The following is a 22,736-nucleotide window of genomic DNA, read 5'->3' as shown; positions in this document are numbered from 1 at the left end:
GGACTGGAGGGGGGTAACCCCTGCCTAAGGGGGCACCTTCTGCTCTACTTCTAGCTATTTTTTTTCTTTAAATGAAAAATTTGAGAATTCATTTTTTTTTTTAATGTGAATTTTCCCTGACATTTACTACACAGCTTATCAGCTAAATGCACTAAGCTTATTGGCCCATAGGCCACTGCTTTGGGGCTCAGTTCTCATTTAACAGAGTAGGCCTGGGGGATGATGTGACCAGCCGCAGGCCACACGCTAACCGATCTGGCCCTCCGTTTTCTCACTGGTGTGAATGTGGACAGCACTGGCACTGCCCACCACCAGGGAGGTGACCGTGAGGATGCGGTCATGCATGCGAGTGCATCTTGCAAAGCGGCTGCCTGCACAGTGTAACAAGTTATTATGTCCACCGTGTCAGCTGCCCTCGCCTCTGGGAAACTCCCTGGGTGGTTTTTAATAGGGTCTCAGGGTCTCTTTTTATACCAGGAGGAAAAAAATTGTATGCATTTATTGAGCACTGACTGTGTGCCCAGAAATTGTTAAATGTTTTACATTTGTGTTCTCCTTGATTCCTTCTAAGAGCCATCCCTATGGGATGAAAAGTAACAATTTTTTAGGTAATACAAATGGTTCATAGAGAGGGCCCTGATTAGGGCCTTGCAGAAAGAGCTTTAGTCAGCAGTGAATCTGTGTTTCTGATTAAAATCCTGGGCTTTGACAGCATGCTGCTTCTCTCTTACTGGAAGCCATGTCCTGTGGAAGCTCTGTGGGGCTTCTCTATTCCCTGGGCACTTCCCCTGGAGAACAAGTCTAGTCTTGTTTTCTGCCTGTAGAAGCTGCAGCGGATGACCCTAAGCCTGGTCTGATAAGGGAGAAGGCAGAGGAAATCAGGGTGATGATGATGGCACAGAACCAGGGGAAAGGGGGCAAAGCCTGTGTTGGATATGGGATCCAGGCTCGGGAGCTGAGGTGCTCCCATGGGAGGTAAAGCTTTTATCCTCATATTTTGGAATGCCGGTGGCATTTTCAAACCCATCTAGCAAGCCCACAGCTTGAGATGACGGAATGAATTAGAACTGATCAGAGCCTCCTTTACCTCCATGAGACCCCTGCAATTGCATATTTAGAAATAAAATTTTGGCTGGATGCCGTGGCTCATGGCTGTAATCCCAGTGCTTTGGGAGGCCTAGGCAGGTAGATTACTTGAGGCCAGGAGTTTGAGACCAGGCTAGACAGCATGTGAAACCCCATTTCTACTAAAAATACGAAAAAAAAATTAGCTGGGCGTGGTGGCGCACACCTGTAGTTCCAGCTACTTGGGAGGCTAAGGCACGAGAATTGCTCGAACCCGGGAGGCAGAGGTTACAGTGAGCCGAGATCATGCCACTGCACTCCAGCCTAGGTGACAGAGTGAGACTCTGTCTCAAAATAACATAAAATTTTTCTGATAGTTACTTGTGAGGCAGGCCCCTCTAGCCAATGAAACGTGTTTTACCAGCAAGTGGGTGTTGAGTCTCCAGGCCCATAGCTCACGATCATGTGTTGTTCTTTCGGGGTATCCACTTCCCCTTTCTTTTCTTTTCTTTTGTTTTTGTTTTGAGACAGGGTCTGTCGTCCAGGCTGGAGTGCAGTGGTGTGATCTCGGCTCACTGCGGCCTCAACCTTCTGGACTTAAGCGATCTTTCCGCCTTGGCCATAGGCACACGCCACCATGCCCAGCTAGTTTTTTTGTTTGTTTGTTTGAGACAGAGTCTCGCTCTGTCTCCCAGGCTGGAGTGCAGTGGCGTGATCTCAGGTCACTGCAAGTTCTGCCTCCCGGGTTCATGCCATTCTCCTGCCTCAGCTTCCCAAGTAGCTGGGACTACAGGTGCCCACCACCACACCTGGCTAATTTTTTTTTTTTTTGTATTTTTAGTAGAGACGGGGTTTCACCTTGTTAGCCAGGATGGTCTCGATCTCCTGACCTCATGATCCGCCCGTCTCAACCTCCCAAAGTGCTGGGATTACAGGCGTGAGCCACCGTGCCCGGCTGCCATTTCCCTTTTTTTTTTTAAAAAAAAAAAAACTCATGCATGTGTCCCTCCTTCCCCTAGGTGTGGCTTTGTCAGGCAGATGCCTGAGGGAGAGGTAGAGGGGATGTGGGGTTTGAATCACCTGATCCTTTCCAATAGGTCCTCCTAGACCTGGGACTAACTTATTTAAATTTTTTTTTCTCTCCTTATGCCTCTTGGATCTGATTTCTTGACTTTTACAACATGATTAAGCCTTGCGCAGTCCCTCTTTGCCTTCCTAACTCCTATCAAGGTCCAAGTTGCTAGTTGCTGTCGCCAGGATGGATGGCCACCCTTATCTCTTGCCATTCTCCACATTCCAGACCTCCAGCCTCCTTTGGTTTCTTGCAAACACCATGCTGTTCCCATTCCCCTCTTATCTGGACACAGGCTCTGCTGCCTGCTTGGGACTCAGTATTTTCCTCCCCTCCCCCGAATTCCTATTCATGCTTTGGACTTCTGCTTAGATAGTACTCCTCTGGAAGTTTCCTGTGACTGTCCCTCTAATACATGGTCTGGTGCCATTTTTCCCTGCTGAGTTCCATGGCGCCTGGACCATTCCCACCCTGGCACTGACTTTTCTGGAATGGGCTGTAATACCTACCTCACCCACCAGGCTGTAGGCGGTAAGTGCCCTGGAGACAGGGCCACGCCTAAGGCCCAGCACCAGGTCTGGCATGTGGTAAATAAATAAATAAATTCGCACTCAGTGTTTAACATTGACAGCATCATTTGGACTGAAGCTGCCAGAGACGGCTGGACATTCTTCCCCAGAGAGAGGTTTAGGCAGCGTTGAATCCATGTCTCTGATTAAAATCCTGAGCTTTGACAACATGCTGTCCAGAGGTCCTGGACAAAGCTTTTTAATCCATACCATGCTATGCAATATAGTAGTTGCTAGCCGTGTTAATTAAAAAATTTTAAGTATAATGAATTAATTTTTTTTTTTTTTGAGACAGTGCCTCACTCTGTCACCCAGGCTGGAGCACAGTGGCATGATCTCGGCTCACTGCAACCTCTGCCTCCTGATTCAAATGATTGTCCTGCCTCAGCCTCCTGAGTAGCTGGGATTACAGGTGCCCCCCACTATGCCTGGCTAACTTTTGTATTTTTAGCAGAGACGGGCTTAATTTCCAAAGGGTCCATCCTACCGATATCTCCCCCACAGTGCACAACATGCTGTGCACATATACAGTAGGTGCTCAGAAACTGCGTTGCTGTTGCTCACTAAGCATTTTTTTTTTTTTTTTTGAGACAGAGTCGTGCTCTGTCACCCAGGCTGGAGTGCAGTGGCATGATCTTGGCTCACCACAAGCTCTGTCTCCTGGGTTCAAGAGATTCTTGTGCCCCAGCCTCCTGAGTGGCTGGGAGTGCAGGTGCCTGCCACCACGCCTGGCTAATTTTTGTATTTTTAGTAGAGATGGGGTTTTGCCATGTTGGCCAGGCTGGTCTCCAACTCCTGACCTCAAGTGATCGGCCTGCCTCGGCCTCCCAAAGTGCTGGGATTACAGGCGTGAGCTACCACACCCGGCCTGATTAAAATTAAATAAACTAAAAACTCCTTTCCTCAGTCACACCGGCCAGTTTCAAGTGCTCAGTAGCCACACGTGGCTGGTGGCCGCCTCACCGCACTGTGCAGGGCACAGGACGTTTCCGCCGTGGCAGGAAGCTGTTTTGGGCGGTGCTGCTCTAGACGCTGTCTTGTAAAGGTGCTACTTTAGGGGTCTGTATGTTGGGTAAAGTCCTTTGTTGGTGTTTCTGTCTAGGTCCAGTAGGTGTTTGCAGATCCCTTCTTAAGCCTGAACTGTGTTTCCTTGGTTTCCCCTGGCTGCAGGATGCTCGTCAGAAGTTCCGCTCTGTTCTGGTTGAAGCAACGGTGAAACTGGACGAATTGGTGAAGAAAATTGGCAAATCTGTGGAAGACTCCAAGCCCTACTGGGAGGCACGGAGGGTGGCGAGGCAGGTAAGATAGCCCCATAGATGTCTCCCCTACCTTGAGCCTCACTACCCCTCAGTTTTGAGGGTGACTTTGACTCTGTATCGCCTGCTGAAGTTTAGAAGCTCCAGTCCTATATGTCTTATCCGCAGTGACCTACCCCCTGCCCCCGGCAATCTGCTTCATTCCAGTGCTCGACACTATTAATAGGGTGTGAGTGCTGGCATTTGGATGACCCTGCAAGTGGGTGCTCCCTGAGTTGGTGCTGAGTGCACTTACGGGGACGTGTCCAGAGTGTGTTCCTCTTCCGCTCCTAATGACAACCTGTCAGGCAGCAGTAGAAAGATTCGCTTACTCCCTCGTGTTCGCCTCACTCTTGGGAGTGTTTAGCCTTCTGCTTCTCTTGAAACATCGGTTCTTCTTCTTTTTCTCTTTTTTTTTTTTTTTTTTCCTTTTTAAGATTTGGTAGGTGGGCCGGGCGCGGTGGCTCACGCTTGTAATCCCAGCACTTTGGGAGGCCGAGGCGGGCGGATCACGAGGTCAGGAGATTGAGACCACGGTGAAACCCCGTCTCTACTACAAATACAAAAAAATTAGCCGGGCGTGGTGGTGGGCGCCTGTAGTCCCAGCTACTCAGAGAGGCTGAGGCAGGAGAATGGCGTGAACCCAGGAGGCGGAGCTTGCAGTGAGCCGAGATTGCGCCACTGCACTCCAGCCTGGGCGACATAGCGAGACTCCGTCTCAAAAAAAAAAAAAAAAAAAAAAAAAAAGATTTGGTAGGTGAGTTGTTATACACTGCTTAGCGGATTCTGACTTCCGTGGCCATTGTCCTGCAGAAACTTTGGTTCTTTGTCCTGAGAGCCCAAATAAGAAGCAGTGAAATGGAGACCAGAAGGGGAGTGGCGGAGGGGACTGTGATCAGGCAATTGCTGGGGGCTGTGTGGAAATGGGTTCTGGTTTAGGAGTTGGTCTTCTTTGGCTGCTGTGTGACCTGATGTGCCACTTGTGTCACCTGCAGCCTCTGATAGCCAGGCCCTGTGAATGGGGAAGGTAAAGAGCCCCCAACAGTTACTGGTACCTGCTGTGTGGCCGGCCCTGGGCTGGGGGCTTTATTCACCTTCCTCAACCCGCTTGGGCTTCCCGATTAGAGAGCTAATGTGAATTACCAACCCTGTGATGCCTCTTGAGATGAGAGTTCAGATTTCCCAAGAAGATCTAAGCAGTTGGTCCAAATTGTAGTTCACTAGCAAATGACCGACCCAGTGCTGTCCCCGTGGTGTGTTTATGACATGATGGAAGATGCTGCCTTCAAAAGTGTCCACTTGTAAGAAGATGTTTAATGAGGCTGGGCATGGTGGCACACACCTGTAATCCCAGCACTCTGGGAGGCCGATCACTTGGTGGGCAGATCACTTGAGGTCAGGAGTTCAAGACCAGTCTGGCCAACATGTTGAAACCCCTCTCTACTAAACATACAAAAATTAGCCATGTGTGGTGGTGGGCGCCTGTAATCCCAGCCACTAGGGAGGCAGAGGCATGAGAATCGCTTGAACCTGGGAGGTGGAGGTTGCAGTGAGCTGAGATCATGCCACTGCACTCCAGCCTGGGCGACAGAGCACAACTGTGTCTCAGAAAAAAAAAAAAGAGAAAAAATGAGTGAGCGACAACAATGCAAAGTTTCTGAGCACCTACTGTGTATGTGCACAGCATGTTGTGTACTGTGGGGGAGATACCAGTCCCAGAAATCTAGGAATATATTAAGATAGACCCATAGAGAATGAGGGCCAGGACTTAACCATTCCTCTTCTTTTAACTATCTCCATGCATCTCTCATTTCTCTCCAAGGGAGCCCCTTGCTGCTTTGAGAGTTCTATCAAGATCTTATCTGTGTGTTTGGGTTTTGTGCTCTGAACCCTGAGCTGAAGTTCCTGGTTGGACCTTGCCAGATATGTTGCCTTTATTCCCAGACAGAGTGGCTGCCTGAAACCCTTCTTCCTTCCCTGGCCTGGTGCACTGGTCTGTATACTTCAAAGTTCTGATTGCTCGTTGGTCTGCACAAGCCCTGAGCAGCAGCCACTCCCTTTCTCCACCTCCAGCTGGGCCCTGCCCAGGCCTCTAGCATTCCCGGGAGAAGAAACCCTTCTCCAAAAAGTACTTTCCAATTCCCACAGATTCCAGCACCCTGAGGCATTCCCCCTCCAAAGTGTCCACGTTGCATCAATCTTTGAGATGCCCCCCCGCCAATTTAAGGATGTGTCCTACCCACTGTAGGCCAAGCTTGTATCATTCTTGACCTGAAATGGAAGTATGGAGAGTTCAGGTTAGGTTTGAGGAGAAGCTTCTGAGGATTTAATTTAAACATTGGATAAATATCGAGGAATTCAGAAAACCTCCTTTCCTGAAAGTCTTTAACACTGGGATTTATGGTTCTGTGATGCCATTTAGCCCACGCGTATCTATTAAAAGCAGCCCATGTGCCCATGCTGCAGAATGATTGAAGGAGGGTCTGTTGAAGCATCTCACTGGAGTCGCGGCAGTGGCTTCTCTACCTGAAGTTTTCCTTGCCTGGTCCCTGAGCTCAGGTTTGGGGGCAGAGATGGCTCTAGGGGGCTTTGTGTCGGGGTTTCTCAAGGCTGGTCCTCTGATTTAGGTCGCTCCCTTGGCTGTGCTGATGTGAAACGTGCTCCTGCCTCAGGCCTTTGGACTTGCCTTTCCCTCTGTTTGGTGGTGTCCTAACCCTGGTATTTTCATAGCCCGATTCCTCACCTTCAGGTTTCTGCTCAAATGTCTCTTTATCCATGAGGCCTTCTCAGGCTAACATTTAAAATGGTAACTCCCAGCCCACCATCCCTGCCAGCCCCAGCCCCCATGCCTTGCTTTCCTTTTTCCCTGTGGGACTTCTCCCCGTCTGACCTGTTATAATTTACTTGTTTACAGTATGAAGCTCCACAAGGGCAGAGAGTTTCATTTGTTTGGCTCCTTGCCGGGTCTGCAATGCCAGCATACAGAAGGTGCTCAAATATTGTATAAATCAATAAATGAACAAACTAGCAAATGGTGTTGGGGAGCCGCCAACAGACCAGAGGTTCCTCCCCTGCCCTGCCTTGAAGTCATGAGCTTTTCCTCTCCGTTGCTCCTTTACTCACGGCCTCTTTCCCACCTGGTAGCTAGGTAAGCAGATGGAGAGTGGCATGACTGGCGAATCCAGCCTCGTCTGGGTTGAGTTCATTCAAATCCCATTTAGCAGGTGGGTCCCCAGCTGGCTGTGACACATCCTGGGGCAGATTTCACACCACTCCCTGCTCTTCTGCACCCCAAATCTTCTCTGTTGGGAAAAGAGTTAGGAGGTAGCTGGCTGGGAGGCTCCTAGTCTGTTGGGAAGCAGTGGATGGTGGCTCCTCTCCATCTCTTCATCCCTTCTCTTGGCCAGTGAGGACAATAGGGCAATTACTGAGTCCCCTGGGCAAGGCACTGAGTCATCGGGTCAAATCAGATGATGCCCAGGTCCTGGGGATGAATGAGTCACTCTTAATGGGCAGATCCCAAGATGAATGTTGAGAGCATCCTGCCTGGCTTTATGCCTGCAAGCCCTCCCCATAATCTCCTTCCTTCTTGCAGGTGGGCAGGAAGAAGCAGGGTAGAAAAGGTTAGATTCCTAATCTAACTCCTACCCCTCAACCCCAAGGGAACTTGTTGGTCAATAGCAAAGGAACTGGAAGGATGTTCAAAGGCTGAGGCAGGCCCAGATGTCACATTTCATCTCTGTGGAGGGCAGGCTGCTCAGGCCAGATGGATGAGCTTGTTTGTGTGTGAATGTTCCTGTCACCTTCCTGATGGTGAGGGGGGCGATGTCCACCTCCAGATGCTGCCAAGTAGGGCTTCCTGTTTTCTTCCTCTTGTCCCCATCCCCTTCCTTTTTATATTTACAAACCTCTCTGGTTATCTACAGCAGGGAATGGTGCCTGAGAGACTCCTTCAGATAGCAGTTCCTTCTAGTTTGAGTCAGGAGGCACTGCGTCCTCAGAGTCCCTGCATCCTCATTCATGAAATGCTGGCAGTCAAGGGAACAGCCCTGGCTATCCCATGAGGTTGGCCTTAGGATTTAAGTGAGATAATGTGTTTGACAACGGAATCCCAGCATGAGCTTGGGTTTTGGCTTCATTAAAAAATTAGAATTTATTTTAGAAAATTTAGAAAATAGACAAAAAGAAGAAAATAAGTCCTAGTACCTTCTCTTACTATTCGATGTATATCCCATATTTTTTTCAAAAAAAGAAATCATGATAATTACATGATAGTCATATATCAATGCATTTTCTACTTCTGATGGTTACATTATTATTATGTGAGAGAAGGTCCTTATTTGTAGGAAATAACAACTACAAAAAGTATTGGGGGTTGTGATGGAGCATCAGGTCCTCACTCAAATGGTTGAGAGCAAAAAGTTATTTGTACTGTACTTTTTCTTAACTTTGTGAGTATTTTGAAATAAAAGTACGTATGCCATTTGGAGAAAAAGAAGATAGCATAGTGGTGGTTTTGTAGGTCTGGAATATCCATGTCTATCTTTCCAGTGTCTCAGTTGAGGGTACTTAAAAGGGAAAAACCTCCTACACTTGATTTTCTGTGAAGAGTTTACAAAGATTTGTAATTTCAGCCTGGGCAACATGGTGAGACTTGTCTCTATATGAAATAAAAAAAATTTAAAATTAGCTGGATGTAGCGATATGTGCCTGTGGTCCCAGCCCTCAGGAGGCTGAAGCAGGAGGATTGCTTGAGCACAGAAGTTCAAGGCTGCAGTGAGCCATGATGTCTCTGTTGTACTCCAGCCTGGGTGACAGAGCAAGACCCTGACTCAAAAAAAAAAAAAAAAAAATCTAATTGTTGGGCTGGTGGAAATTGTATTGGTTCATTAAAAATTTGCATCGATTTTATTTTTCCTGATATGAGCTCATTTTTCAGCCAATGAGTCAGATCCAGTTCTGTGATCTTGAAAACCAAGTCCAAATTCTGCCAAGCAGAGGTAGAACACAATGTGTGTTTTCTGTGCCAGGTTGGGGGCAGGGCACTGGCTTTGATTTGAGAGTTTTTGTCCTTGAGCCCAAGCTTGTTTTTAAGGCTGCTTTGACATATCTGCCAGTCCATCTGGCCTTCAGCATATGATGGGGGAGCAGTCTGCTGAGGGTGGAGCCCGTGTGACTCAGTGACGCTGAAAAGCAGGGTGTATCTTGCTTACCTGGCTCCCTGGGTGCTGACTGGTCTAACAGTGGCTTTGGACCTGTCATTTTATCACTATCAGTCCCAACCCTTATTTTTCTCCTCTTTAAGAAAATTGTGGTAAGGTATATACAACACAAAATGTACCATTTTTACCATTCTTTTTTTTCTTTTTTGCCTCTCCCCCATTTTAACCATTCTTAAGGATAGCATTAAGGCATTCACATTGTGTGAGTTGCTGTGCAACTCTTACCACCATCCACCTCTAGAACCCTTGCATCTTCCCAGACTGAAACTGTACCCATTCAACACTAACTCCCTATTCCTCCCCTCTCCCAAGCTCAGGCAACCACCACTTCTCTTTTCTATTTCTGTGAATTTGACTACCTTAGGTACCTCATATAAGTCTTGAGGAATCATACAATATTTGTCATTTCATTTATGGCTTATTTGTCACTGGCTGATTTCACTTAGCATAATGTCCTCAACATTCATCCATGTTGTAACATGTGTCAGAATTTCCTTTCACTGAATGTATATACCATATTTTATTTATCCATTTATCCGTGGACATTGGGCAACCCTTGTTATTTTTGAATGGTTGGAATGTGTCAGAAGAGAGCAGAGCACTTTGCAAACTTGATGGGCAGCATAAATGCAAAATAGTGCGGATTATTTAGTGCTGAAAGTTGCCTGTTTTGTGTCTGTGGGGCCATATAAGGCCATGTCTTACATATAACCTCCTTTAGGAAAGGAGATGAGTGGGAAAACATTTGAAACTTGTAGAGTGACTTGTAGGCTCACCTCTTAAAAGCTGTGGGACCTTTGGCAGGTTACCTAATCTCTGTGCCTCAATTTTTTTTCATCCATAAAATGGAGTTGGCTAGTTGAGGGATCTCAGGCCTGTAATCCCAGCACTTTGGGAGGCCAAGGCGGGAGGACTGCTTGAAGCCAAGAGTTCGAGGCCAGCCTAGGCAATGTAGTGAGACCCAGTCTCTACAAAAAGTAGCCAGGCATGATGGTGCATGCCTGTGGTCCCGGCTACTCAGGAGTCAGAGGCAGGAGGATTGCTTGAGCCCAGGAGTTCCAGAGTGCAGTGAGTTATGATTGTGCTACTGCATTCCATCCTGGAGGACAGGGTGAGACCTTGGCTCTTTAAAAAAAAAAAAAAAAAAAAAAAAAGAAGTATATCAGTTAGCTTTTGCTATGAAACAAACCACCCTAAAACTTAATGGCTTAAAACATTTATTTAGCTCATGGTTTTGTTGGCCAGTGTTTCTGATCTCAGGCTTAGAGCTGATCTCTCACATATACAATCAGTTGGTGGATTAGCTGGGGGCTGGCTGATCTTGGCCTTATCTGTCAAGTGGCTGGTTGGTGGTCAGCTAGGGTGGCAGGGGTGACTGGGCCACATGTATCTTTCATTCACCAGGCTAGCCTGGTCATTTTCATCCAGTGTTGGGATTCCAGCAGCAAAAAGGGTGAGCCCTTTTCAAGCCTCTGCTTGTTTCATGTTTATTAACATCTTATGGGCTAAAGTCAGTCATAGGGCCAGTCCAGATTCAAGAACTGAGAAAGATAAAGTCTACCTGCAAAGTATTCTAGCTACTTTTGCAATTTACTACAGTGATTGAATTAGTACATGTAAAGCATTTGGATCCAATAAACGTAAGATTATCCTAGATGTATTTTTCTATCCAATGTTGAGTATCTGGTGAATCTGCTGCCTTGTAATACAAAAAAGATCACCACCACCACAAAGAACCTATGGGTAGAAGAGGAAGCAGGCCTCTCCTGGCTGGGAGGGGCTATGGAAGATAGAGAGATTGTGCCAGGTGGAAGAGTGAGCTCAGGTAGGTGGAGTACATAGTGAGTTATTTGTGAGGGCAGAATGTGCCGGAGGATCGAAAATGATGAGGGAGGGAGTGGCTGACTTACCTTTTGACTGATCAAAAGCACTCTGTGCCCAAAGGGATAGTGTGGCATGGGCCTTGAATGGATGGAGAATCGTGTTTTGAATGAAATGAAATGGGTCAAGCATATCAATTAATCTCCTGAACTATTATGTTAATCCTAGAGGAACAGAGTATTATAGTGGTCCTTTGTTGGGAAATTCTAGGCATTGATTTTGTTTCTTCCATGGCCGGGAGTGGTGGCTCATGCCTGTAATCCTGGCATTTTGGGAGATTGAGGTGGGAGGATTGCTTGAGCCCAGGAGTTCAATACCACCCTGGGCAACATGGTGAGACACCATTTCTTTTTTAAAAAAAAAAAAAAAAAAAAGCCAGACATGGTGGTGCTTGCTTGTGGTCCTAGCTACTTAGGAGGCTGAGGTAGAAGGATTGCGTGAGCCTGAGAAGTCAAGGCTGTGTGGAGCTGTGATCGCACCACTGCACTGTAGTCTGGGTGAAAGAGTGAGACCCTGTCTCAAAAAAAAAAAAAGGAAAAACATTTCGTAAGTGGAGAATGAGAGGATGAGAGGCTGATGTTCTGCAAAGGTAGGATATAAACTCAAGGATATGTCAAATGTAGGTTATTACTTTACGTGTCTGTGTGGGGATTTAAAAAAATGTATTATTTTCTTTTCTTCAGTAGCCATTGACTGAGCACCTACTGTATGCCAGGTATTGTTCTAGCCACTTGTTGACCTATCAAGCATAGAACAGAGATCCTGTCCTTATGGAACTGTCATTCCTCTCATGGCAGTCTTATAAAAGGGTGTGGGATGGGCTGTTTTGAGCAAAAGTAGAATCTTTGTTACTGACCTGGATAGGGGTGTGTGTGTGTGTGTGTGTGTGTGTGTGTGTGTGTGTGTGTGTATGACTTCTCCATTTGAGGTATGGAGTGAGACTATGGGGGGATTATAGCAGGTCAGGGGATTGGCAAAGAAAAGCATCTCCCCTTTGTCTGCGCTGGCCACTGTGGAGTATACAGTTAGTCTGTATCCTCCACGAGCCCCATCTTCATGAAGATAGTGCTATGGCAGAGGCAAATACAATCCGTTCTCATTATCTGTGGTAGTCATATTCTATAAAGTTGCCACAGACACTGAATTAGCAAGTACCAAGGCTTTGCTCCTAGGGGAAATAGAGGTTAGGTTCCTGAGAGCCTCTGGTCACAACATTTTTGTCAGCCAATGAATACATAACCTTGTTATATGTGTGTTTCTGTTTAAAGACCCCTTATTTAGTATGTTTCTTACAATCAATTATATGCACTATGTCTTGATAATAAAACACTAGGTGCAAAGGGTTGAATATTCTCCTGACTGGGTGATGTGACTATAAACTTCTTTGGCTCTTAGCCTCGTGATAATGCTGTCCACTCTGCTTTTTTAATCCGTCATGACCTCTCAGGCTTAGTGCCAGATGGAATCCACAAATCCAGCCACGTTTTCATCTTTTCCATAGCTTCGTCATGCACAACGGATGTTACTTTAGCACTTACTGAGTGAACTCATGCTCAGATTGGCAAATTTCCTCTTCCTTTTTCTGCATGTGTCGTTTTGTTGACTCATTAACGCTGAACTCACAGCCAACAGTGGTATAACTTCTGCCTGAACGAAGCTCATCTAACACAAGTATTTTCTCCAAAAGGCACATCACAGCCTTCTTGTACTTGGGAGCACTAGAAAGCACTTAATTGCTACACGTGGAGGCCAATTTATAGACAAAAATCATCAACAAAAAGCACAAAAATGTCAAAAACACAGCACTAAAAGGACCGAGGAAAGGACACTTGTTCACAGTATGAGAGCCAAAACAAGAAGGCAGGATGGCTTCTTGTTGGACATCAGCTAGAAACGTATGGATCAGGTTATCAGGTAGCTCATTTTTTCACCACTCTGTGCATGTCGATGGATGGCCCCAAGAACACTGCGAGTGTTGATTTTGGGATTACAAATGAAGCTTAGTAAGTAGGTAAATTCACAAATATGGAAGCTGTGAATAGTGAGGACTGACTGTATTTGCCAAGAGCCACATGGAGAGGCTTATTTGTTAGTGCGCTGAACCATGTGGCTCTGATGTAGATGGCAAAGGGAAGAAGCTAGGGAGTGTGTCACTGTGTGTGTGTTGGCGGGAGATGCTGCCATCAGGAAGGCTTGAGGGGAAAGACACGCTGTGCGCACTCCGAAGCACAAGAGGGAGGCTGGCTAGTAAAGACAGAAGAGCAGAGATCTGAGGGGAGGGGTCAGTGTGGGTATGAACTTGGGTAAGGAAGCCAGAGCCTTGGAAAGAGAGGCTTAGGGGAGCTCAAGGACCAGGCAGGAAAGGAACAGCATGGACAGCTGAGGGTGCCTTACGCCTCAGCCTACCCTTCGGACTTGGTCGAGAAGCTGCAGAGTAGCCACGGTAGGCTCTTGAGTTAGGGGGCTTACGTTGTGTTTGAGAGATTGATGTCCTTACATTAATAGCAGCTCCATTTTTTGAGCGCTAATGATGTATTAGGCGCCCCACACACTGCTCTGTGCAGGGGCTGTCATTGTCTCCCTTTTGACCTTATAGTATGAATGAGGAAGTGAATCTTGGAGCCCAAAGACTGTTACCTGGGCCTTTACATAAACCTTTCCGGTGTTGTGGCCTAATTTAAGAGAATGTGAAGGGAGACTGTAACAGACTTGGTGGTTAATTATCTATCCAGATTATGTTGTACAGAACTCCAAGGTTTTGACCTGAATACCCAGTAGGAGTTGATAGAGAGTGGGGATCTGGCTTTGGGAGAAGGAAGCGAGTTCACACTTCATAATGTTAAAATTGAAGTGATTGGGTACCTGGGGAGAAATGCCGTTGGCTAGAGTGCAGGGAAAATGGGAGTCAGTGGTATGGCGGTGACAGTTTACTAGATGGAAGGGAGGAAGAAAGGAGGATGGAAGGGAGGAGGAAGAAGAGTAATTTCAACACTCTTTGTATACCAGGCACTTTCTCAGTGTTTTACATGCATGAGGGGGAGTTATGTAAAAACACACACACACACACACGCACACACACACACACACACACACACTTTTGCAGGAGAAGAAACTGGGGCTTAGAGGCTGTGTTCTCTTAAGGGGCTATCTACAGCCCTGATTTATTGAGGCTCTGCTAGGGGCCTGGGTTTGTGGTCATAGGTCTTTTATGTACATTATCTCATTTAATCCTTACAGCAAGTACTTTTTGCAAGGTGGTACTCTTTTGGTACTCTTTTCTTTTTCTTTTTCTTTTTTTTTTTTTTTTTTTTTTTTTGAGATGGAGACTTGCTCTGTCGCCCAGGCTGGAGTGCAGTGGCACGATCTCAGCTCACTGCAACCTCTGCTTCCCAGGTTGAAACGATTCTTCTGTTTCAGCCTCCTGAGTAGCTGAGACAACAGATGTACACCACCACACCAGGCTAATTTTTGTGTTTTTAGTAGAGACAGGATTTCGTCATGTTGGCCAGGCTGGTCTCAAACTCCTGACCTCAGATGATCCGTCCGCCTCAGCCTCCCAAAGTGCTGGGATTACAGATGTGAGCCACCGCGTCTGGCCTGCAAGGCGATATTATTTTCATCATACCGAGGGGGAGTAATCACTGAGGCTTGGGGACTTTAAGATCACAGAGCTTGCGAGGACAGGAGTGAAGGTTTAAACCAAGTCTATCTGGTTCTGGCTGGTGCCTGGCACATAGGAGGCATTTATGACTGTTTGCAAATCTGAAAGACACTCTGGCATATCTGAGGAGAATGGGCTTTTAGGACTAAAGGCAGTTTTTGAGCTCATTGGTGCAGTTATTTCCCTGCGCGTCCCTGCCTCTTCTTGGCTAGGGTAACTGAGAAGCTCTTGTTCCAAGAATCTGGAGTCCTTGGGAACTTTCCTTTCATGGTGCCCTTTTCCTGCTAGGACTTCAGTGCGGCTTTGTCATGCCTTCCTTCTTCCCCGTCACTTTCATTTCTGCAGAGCCACTCGCCTGTCTGGGGGCAGTTCTTGCCACAGGACTTTGGGTGAGGAGGTCTGGCTCAGTGACGTTCTTCCCTGTGGCCCTGGTCACATTCCCCCTGGGTGGCCACAGGCCAGTTCCTGGGGAACTGCGTCATTCCTGCTGCCCAAAGTAAGGGCACGTAGTGGAATGACAGGGCATCTGTCTCAAAGCAGAGTTCCTGGAGATTTATGGCAAGAACTGAGCATGGACTCTTAACTCTCCTTCGCCTGAAAGATCGTATCCTGCCTGACAGTCTTGGCTGAAGATTCTGGGAAAGAAGCAGCTGCACTTTGGAAGCTTGGAATCTTGAATTAGGATGGGGTTAGGAAGGAGATGAGTGGCAGCTTTTGACCCAGGTCAAAGGCTCCTGACACAGAGAAGTAGATTTTTGTGCTTCTGCCAGAAGGGTTGCACCTCCTGCTTGGCTGGCTCTGCCTCGGGCATCTGGGGCTGGAGCAGGGAGAGTGTTGCTGATCTTGAGGTTTTCTTTTCTTTTTTCTTTTTTTAGACGGAGTTTCGCTTTTGTTGCCCAGGCTGGAGTGCAATGGTGCGATCTCGGCTCACCACAACCTCTGCCTCCCGGGTTCAAGCTTTTCTCCTGCTTCAGCCTCCCGAGTAGCTGGGGTTACAGGCATGCGCCACCATGCCCAGCTAATTTTGTATTTTTAGTAGAGATGGGGTTTCTCCATGTTGGTCAGGCTGGTCTCAAACTCTTGACCTCAGGTGATCTGCCCGCCTCGGCCTCCCAAAGTGCTGGGATTACAGGCATGAGCCACCGTGCCTGGCCTAGGTTTTCTTTTCTGGTGGTGCCATGAGCTATTTGCATTCAACCCCATTCTGTCTGGCAGGTGGCAGGAAGTCCACATGGGGGACTGGTTGCAGGCAGGTCTTAGCCAGGAAGCACTGGGCTGGAGGAGCCGCCCTCCATCACCTCGTCAGTTGGGAGGTTTGTCATGGGCAGCTCCCTTTTTCTTGTCTCCTTTGCTATTCACAGAGGCGTGGCTGAGCCCCGGTTGGTGCTGCTGGGCAGGCAGTGTTCTTTGTGAAGCTAACAGGTGTGGTTTGTCACCGCAGCGTAGTGGTTAGAGGGGAAACAGGGTGTGGAGTTTGGTTCCCTGAAACCATGATGCTCTTCAGATGTTTCCTTCCTTCTTCTCAACTGTACTCTGCTTTCAGTAAAATGATTGCATGGACATGGATAGCCCCTTCCCCTCTGTAAACCACAGGCATTCCCTGGCAAGAGTGGCAGTGTGATTAATTTTTCAGTGAAAGGAAATCAGACCATAGGTTGTATTTCTGCTATGAGTTTCTTCTACACAGGCTGGCCTTTTTATGTTGCCTGGTGATGAGGTTTGGGCCCCGGCTGTGCACTCTTTGTGCACCTTCTGTTCCTTTCCTGACTCAGAGGATGCCCCTGCTTTCCTTCCTTTCTTTTCTACTTCTTCCCCAGCCCTCCCAGTTGTGACTTCTGTGAAAATCTACCCTGAAGAATCTGATGAAATTATTCATGCTGAGAAGTAAATGACTGATAAGACTTAGAGATTTATGGTCTCTGGGCCTTCAAGTGGTTCTGACTTACAAACATTCCCATAGCTTGGAATACCCTGCTTCCAACCTGGTGGGACTGCATATTCCCAACTCAGAGTTCGTCACACTGCAGGAACCTCTGCACATGTGAGAGACAGAACTACACCCTTTACACCAAGTGGGAAATGCTTGGAAGTGCAGGCTGTGGGTGGAGTTTTCATTTCTACATAGTGGCATGTCCTTGTGGAGTTTAAGCCAGAAGTAAGATAGGCAGATAGAACATGGGAATACAGAACACCCAGTTAAATTTCAGATTTTTTTTTTTTAGGTATAAATTTGTTCTATGCCATATTTGGTACATAAGCTAAAAAAGTTGTTTACCTGAAATTCAGATTTAACTGGAAGGCCTATATTTTTATTTGCTAAATCTGGCAGCCCTACCAAAAGGGAATTTGTAGTGTTGATCAGCCAGAGGGAGAAAGGAGTTTTGGGGTCAGCTGTCCTGTCTTGGGGTTCCTGAATCCACAGCATGTGGAGCTGTGGAGGGACCCTGGCTCCCACTTTGTCATTCCTTAGCCTGTAGCCTTGAGTGGGCACAAGTGAACACAGACAGGAGAGTTGAGTGATACTAAAAAGCATGTGAATGCTCACGCTGCTGTTCTAGCTACTCCCCAGCCTGGTGTTTCTGGGATGAAATTGAGTTTCTAAGATAAGGAGCTGGGTCTAGTTTGGTTTTGCTGAGAGCTGGTCAGCTCCCGGTAGAATTCTGAAGGGGCTTCATGGGAGGCCACATCAACTGGGTCTCTGCTGAAGAATCTTCTGGAATGTGGGTTCCTCAGCTGTGTCTTCCCCTGTCTTCTCCAGCCACTTACTGTTTCTGCCTCCCACCAGTTCTTTCCCCTTCTCCATTCTTGATGGCCTTTATAAGTTTGATATTTATTAGTTTCTTCCATTTAAAACTTTCATGGGCATGGGGGAGTTTACCTTCTCATAGAGGATGGAGCACCTGTTTGCTTCAGTTAAGGCAATGATGGGCTTTGGTTAGGAAGCCTCACTTTGTAGGTTTCATTTTGGGGAAGTGGTTTATTTTTATTTTCGAGATGGAGTCTTGCTCTGTCACCCAGGCTGGAGCGCAGTGGCACGATCTCTGTTCGCTGCAAGCTCCACCTCCCAGGTTCAAGCGATTCTCCTGCCTCAGCCTCCCAAGTAGCTGGGATTATGGATGCGTGCCACCATACCCGGCTAATTTTTTTTTTTTTGGGACGGAGTCTCACTCTGTCGCCCAGGCTGGAGTGCAGTGGCGTGAACTCGGCTCACTGCAAGCTCTGCCTCCCGGGTTCATGCCATTCTCCTGCCTCAGCCTCCTGAGTAGCTGGGACTACAGGCACCCGCCACCGCGCCCGGCTAATTTTTTGTATTTTTAGTAGAGATGGGATTTCACCATGTTAGCCAGGGTGGTCTCCATCTCTTGACCTCGTGATCTGCCCGCCTTGGGCTCTCAAAGTGCTGGGATTACAGACGTGAGCCACCGCGCCCAGCCTAATTTTTGTATTTTTAGAAGAGACAGGGTTTTGTCACGTTGGCCAGGCTGATCTCAAACTCCTGACCTCAACTGCCTTGGCCTCCCAAAGTGCTGGGATTACAGGTGTGAGCCACCGTGCCCGACCTGAGGAAGTGGTTTAAATGGAAGTAAAAAAAGATGCCCTGTGCTCATCAATTCACTGTCAGCCCCAAGTGTATGCCCCAGCCCTTTGTCAAAGCACCACACCCCAGAGAAAGTGCTTGGTGTTATTTCTAAAAGCAGTGGCATATCAAAATCTTCTGAGGTTTTTGCATTCTTTGAGTTTAAGCCTCTTGATCTCAGGGTAAGGCCAGCTTAGTGAAGGTTCTCCCTATATAGAGAAGGAGGGGTGTCTGTTTTCACACTGACCTGGGCACTCATCCAAGGTGGTAGAAGCTATCTACAGTGGGCCCTTTATTGAGAGCAGCTGTTGGAAGGAAATAATGAGGTGTAAGATGCTGTATTAGTTTATGTAGGCTCCTCTTCTGCCTAGCTCCATATCAACACCCAAGGCCATAGGAAAATATATGGATGAAGATATGTGGCCTGAAATTTTGAAATCTACATTGTTTGTGCACAAAATAATAGCTGTATCATCTATCAATTAGGAATTAAGTTTGATTGTAAGCAACAGAACTAAAAAATATGGCCTAAACACGCAAGGATTCCGTCTCTCAACTAACAGAAGACCTAAATTAGGCAGTCCGGAATTAGTGCTGTGATTTCATGGTCATCTGAAACCTAGTGTTCTGTTTGCTGCTCACATCCTAGTATTTGAGTCCAATCTTCCACATCACCTCGCGGTTGAAGATGGCTCCAGGAACTCCAGCCATCACATCTGCATTTCAGGACAGAAGGAGGAAATGAGGAAGGGATATATGTCCCTTCTATTTTAAAGAGTCTACTTGGGAGTCCCAGACAACACATTTTCCATTCATTGCTAGAACTTGGTCAGGTAGTCACAGGTAGCTGCAAGGGAGGCTTGACTTGGAGTCTTTTAGCTAGCCAGGCAAGGTGGTTTTAAGGATGAAGGGGGGAATGGATATTGGGAGCAGCTAACAGACTGCCACGTTGGTACTATAGTTTACCTTCTAGAAAGGCTGTGAGTTAGAAGGAGTTAAAGGTGGGCATATGTTACCCACAGAGCAGGCATAAGACTCTTTTGAGCACGGAAATATAGTAACTACCTGTATCTCTGTATCTACCTGTATCTCCGTATCTATGGTAACTACCTGTATCTCTCTGCTACGTCACTTCTCTCCCTTTATGTTGTATGGAAAACCTCCTTTCCCATTCTACATTGTGTCGGAGATTTGCGAGGAAATGCTAGCTTCTCATAAAGTGTGTGTTTTGTAAAGTCACAGAATCCATTCATTCGTACTTTAACAAATACTAAATGAGTCATTTCTCATTGTCACTTTTTTGGTGCAGTCCCTCATGTCTTACCCAGAGCATTGAAATCGCCTTTTTTTGTTTGTGTGTTTTTTTTTTTTTTTTTTTTTTTTTTTTTGAGACAGGGTCTCTCATTCTGTCACCCAGGCTGGAGTGCAGTGGTGCAATCCCGGCTCACTGCAACCTCTGCCTCCCAGACTCAAACAGTCCTCCCACCTCACCTTACAGGTGCACACCACCATGTGTGGCTAATTTTGTATTTGTAGTAGAGATGGGTTTTCACCATGTTCCACAGGCTGGTCTTGAACTCCTGAGCTGAAGCAATCCACTCACTTCAGCCTCCCAAAGTGTTGGGATTATAGGCGTTAGCCACTGCACCCGGCCTGAAATAGCCTTTCAACTGGTCTTCCTGTGTCCTGGAACCTCCATTTTTCCCTACTGCCTCCCAGCTGAATTATCTTACCAAAGTGAGTTCTACTGATAGCCGTGCTCAAAAAGTTTAGTACATGTGATGGTTAATTTTATGTGTCAACTTGACTGGGCTACAGTGTCCAGATATGTGGTCAAATATAATTCTGGTTGTTACTGCGAGGGTGTTTGTGGATGACATTAACATTTAAATCAGTGGACTTAGAGTAAAGCCGATTGCCCTCCCCAATGTAGGTGGTCCTTATCCAATCAGTTAAAGGTCTGAATAGAGCAAAAGAGGGACCTCCCATGAGCAAGACGGAATTCTGCAGCAGACGGCCTTTGGTCTTGAACTGCAATATAAGTTCTTTCCTGGGTCTCCAGCCTACTTGGAGATTTTGAGCTCTGCAGATTTTGAACTCGCCAGCTTCCATAATTGCACGAGCCAATTCCTTATAATAAATGTTTATATAAACATCCTATCAGTTCTGTTTCTTTGGAGAACCCTGGCTAGTACAGAACATTTCTTCTGTCTCCAGTGTCAAGCCCAAATCTGACCACAGCGCACGAAGCTTTTCACGGCCTGGCTTGGCCCCTCTTGTCTTTCGGCATCTGGACTTCTCTGTGCTGTGCTTCAGTGTACGCGCACGTCACTACTCATAATTGCAGGGTACATCGTGGTATTATACTCATGATTTGTGATTACATCAGGGAATGTTTTGCATCATTGCATAATCTAGTCTTTGCCTGTGACTTCTTTCTTCCCAGACTGACTAGCTCCGTGATGTTCAAAATAGTAGCCATTAGCCACACATAGCTGCTTAAATGTAAATTAATTAAAATTAAACGAAAAATTCATTGATTCACCCTGGCTGGCCACATTTCAAGTGCTCAATAGCCACACGTGGAGGCTGGCTACTATTTTGGGACAGTGCAGATAGAGAACATTTCCATTATTGCAGAAAGTTCTGTTGGACAGCACTGCTTAGCTTTTACCCTTTGCTGGATTAAAATGAAGGCACAAGTCAATGTAACTTTTATGAACCCTTCCTGTAGCCCTGCTCCCTCAGCTTTTTATCAGCTCTGCTTCTTTGAGAACTTGAGCGTTATAGTTGTCATCCTCTGAAAACAGACATGTGCATGGGTGCATAAATTATAACTTCATGGTATATGTTGCGTCCCTTTAAATATCATGCATGTCATGTGGGTTAATACCCACAAGCTAATGCTACATAATGCTTGCTTATATGACAGCTGACACTCTGTACTGCTTACTGCGTGCCTTTTCTCAGCACTTATATGTATTAACTTGTTTATTCCTCGCAGCAACCCCATGAGCTAGGTTCTGTTATTATCTGTGTTTTGCAGGTGAGGAAACTGAGGCACAGAGAAGTAAGAAAGTACTCAGGGTCACACAGCTAATGAGTCTAGAAGCCTGAGTCTTGATCTGTGTTCCTAACCTCTAAACCATGGGTTAAGAAGCCTGCCCTGGAACCGTGAGCTCCTTGAGAGCAGAAATTGCGTCTTATCTTTTCCGCATCTTCATGTTGTGTGGTGCAAAGTAAAGGTGAAAAATGAGTACTTGCTTTATTTTTTTTTTTTATTTTTCTTTTTTTTCTTTTTTTTTCTTTTTGAGACGGAGTCTCGCTCTGTCACCCAGGCACCCAGGCTGGAGTGCAGCGGCGCGATCTCGGCTCACTGCAAGCTCCGCCTCCCGGGTTCACGCCATTCTCCTGCCTCAGCCTCTCCGAGTAGCTGGGACTACAGGCGCCCGCCACCACGCCTGGCTAATTTTTTGTATTTTTAGTAGAGACGGGGTTTCACCGTGGTCTCGATCTCCTGACCTCGTGATCCACCCGCCTCGGCCTCCCAAAGTGCTGGGATTACAAGCGTGAGCCACCGCGCCCGGCCGAGTACTTGCTTTAAAGAGGAATGCTTGCGGCCCGGCACAGTGGCTCATGCCTGTGATCTCAGCACTTTGGGAAGCTGAGGCGGGTGAATCGCTTGAGCCTAGGAGTTCAAGACCAGCGTGGGCAACATGGCAAAACCCCATCTATACAGAAAATTAACTGGGCATGGTGGTGTGCTCCTGTAGTCCCAGCTACCTAGGAGGCTAAGGTGGTAGGATCTCTGGAGCCCAGGAGGTTGAGGCTGCACTGAGCCGTGATTGTGCCACCGCACTCTAGCCTGGGCGACAGAGTGAGACCTTGTCTCAAAAACAAAAGAAATAAAAAAGGAGTGTTTGGAATTGACAGAATTACAAAGGCTTAAGGTGTAGTCATTTCAGCCCTGAGACATTTGGATTCCTCTGTGTGGATATCTTATCCTTTGTCATTCTCAGTTCCATTGGCTGCAGTTTGTTCCCAGCCATTTAGAGCTGGGAGAAGGCCCCTGAGTTCCTCAGACCTGCTTTGCTTGGCAATTCCAGGTGGAAAGGAGATCTGCCGGGAACCTGGGCTCACATGGAGAGCCCCTGGGCTCACATGGAGAGCCAATTCTGCCTCCCCAGGCAGGGGTGGAGCTGCTGCCCTGGCCCTGTCACTAGACCATTCCATCCTTCCACAGATCCCTGGGTGGCCTGAAGTGGTGTGGCATCCGGCAGCCAGAGGGGCCCCTGGCTGTGTATGCCCTTGTGCTCTGATGCTGTTTCTGATAGCCTGCGCTGGCCAGGGCCTGCTGGCTGCAGCCATGCTGAGCGTCTTCGCACTTACATGAT

General features: G+C 47.1%; 1 protein-coding gene across 5 annotated transcripts in view; it reads left to right on the top strand.

Moving 5' to 3' along the window:
• Positions 1-22,736, top strand: part of SH3BP5 (SH3 domain binding protein 5) — a 79,184-nt gene that overhangs the window by 25,523 nt on the left and 30,925 nt on the right. For all 5 annotated transcript variants that reach the window (XM_055295478.2, XM_055295476.2, XM_055295477.2 and 2 more), the window contains exon 3: positions 3,877-4,005. In XM_055295478.2, the coding sequence (XP_055151453.2) occupies positions 3,877-4,005 (129 nt within the window). The remainder of the gene's footprint in view (positions 1-3,876; positions 4,006-22,736) is intronic.

This window comes from Symphalangus syndactylus, chromosome 10 (genome assembly GCF_028878055.3).
Source record: "Symphalangus syndactylus isolate Jambi chromosome 10, NHGRI_mSymSyn1-v2.1_pri, whole genome shotgun sequence".
Lineage (NCBI taxonomy): Eukaryota > Metazoa > Chordata > Mammalia > Primates > Hylobatidae > Symphalangus > Symphalangus syndactylus.
This window is presented reverse-complemented; position numbering and strand designations above follow the sequence as displayed.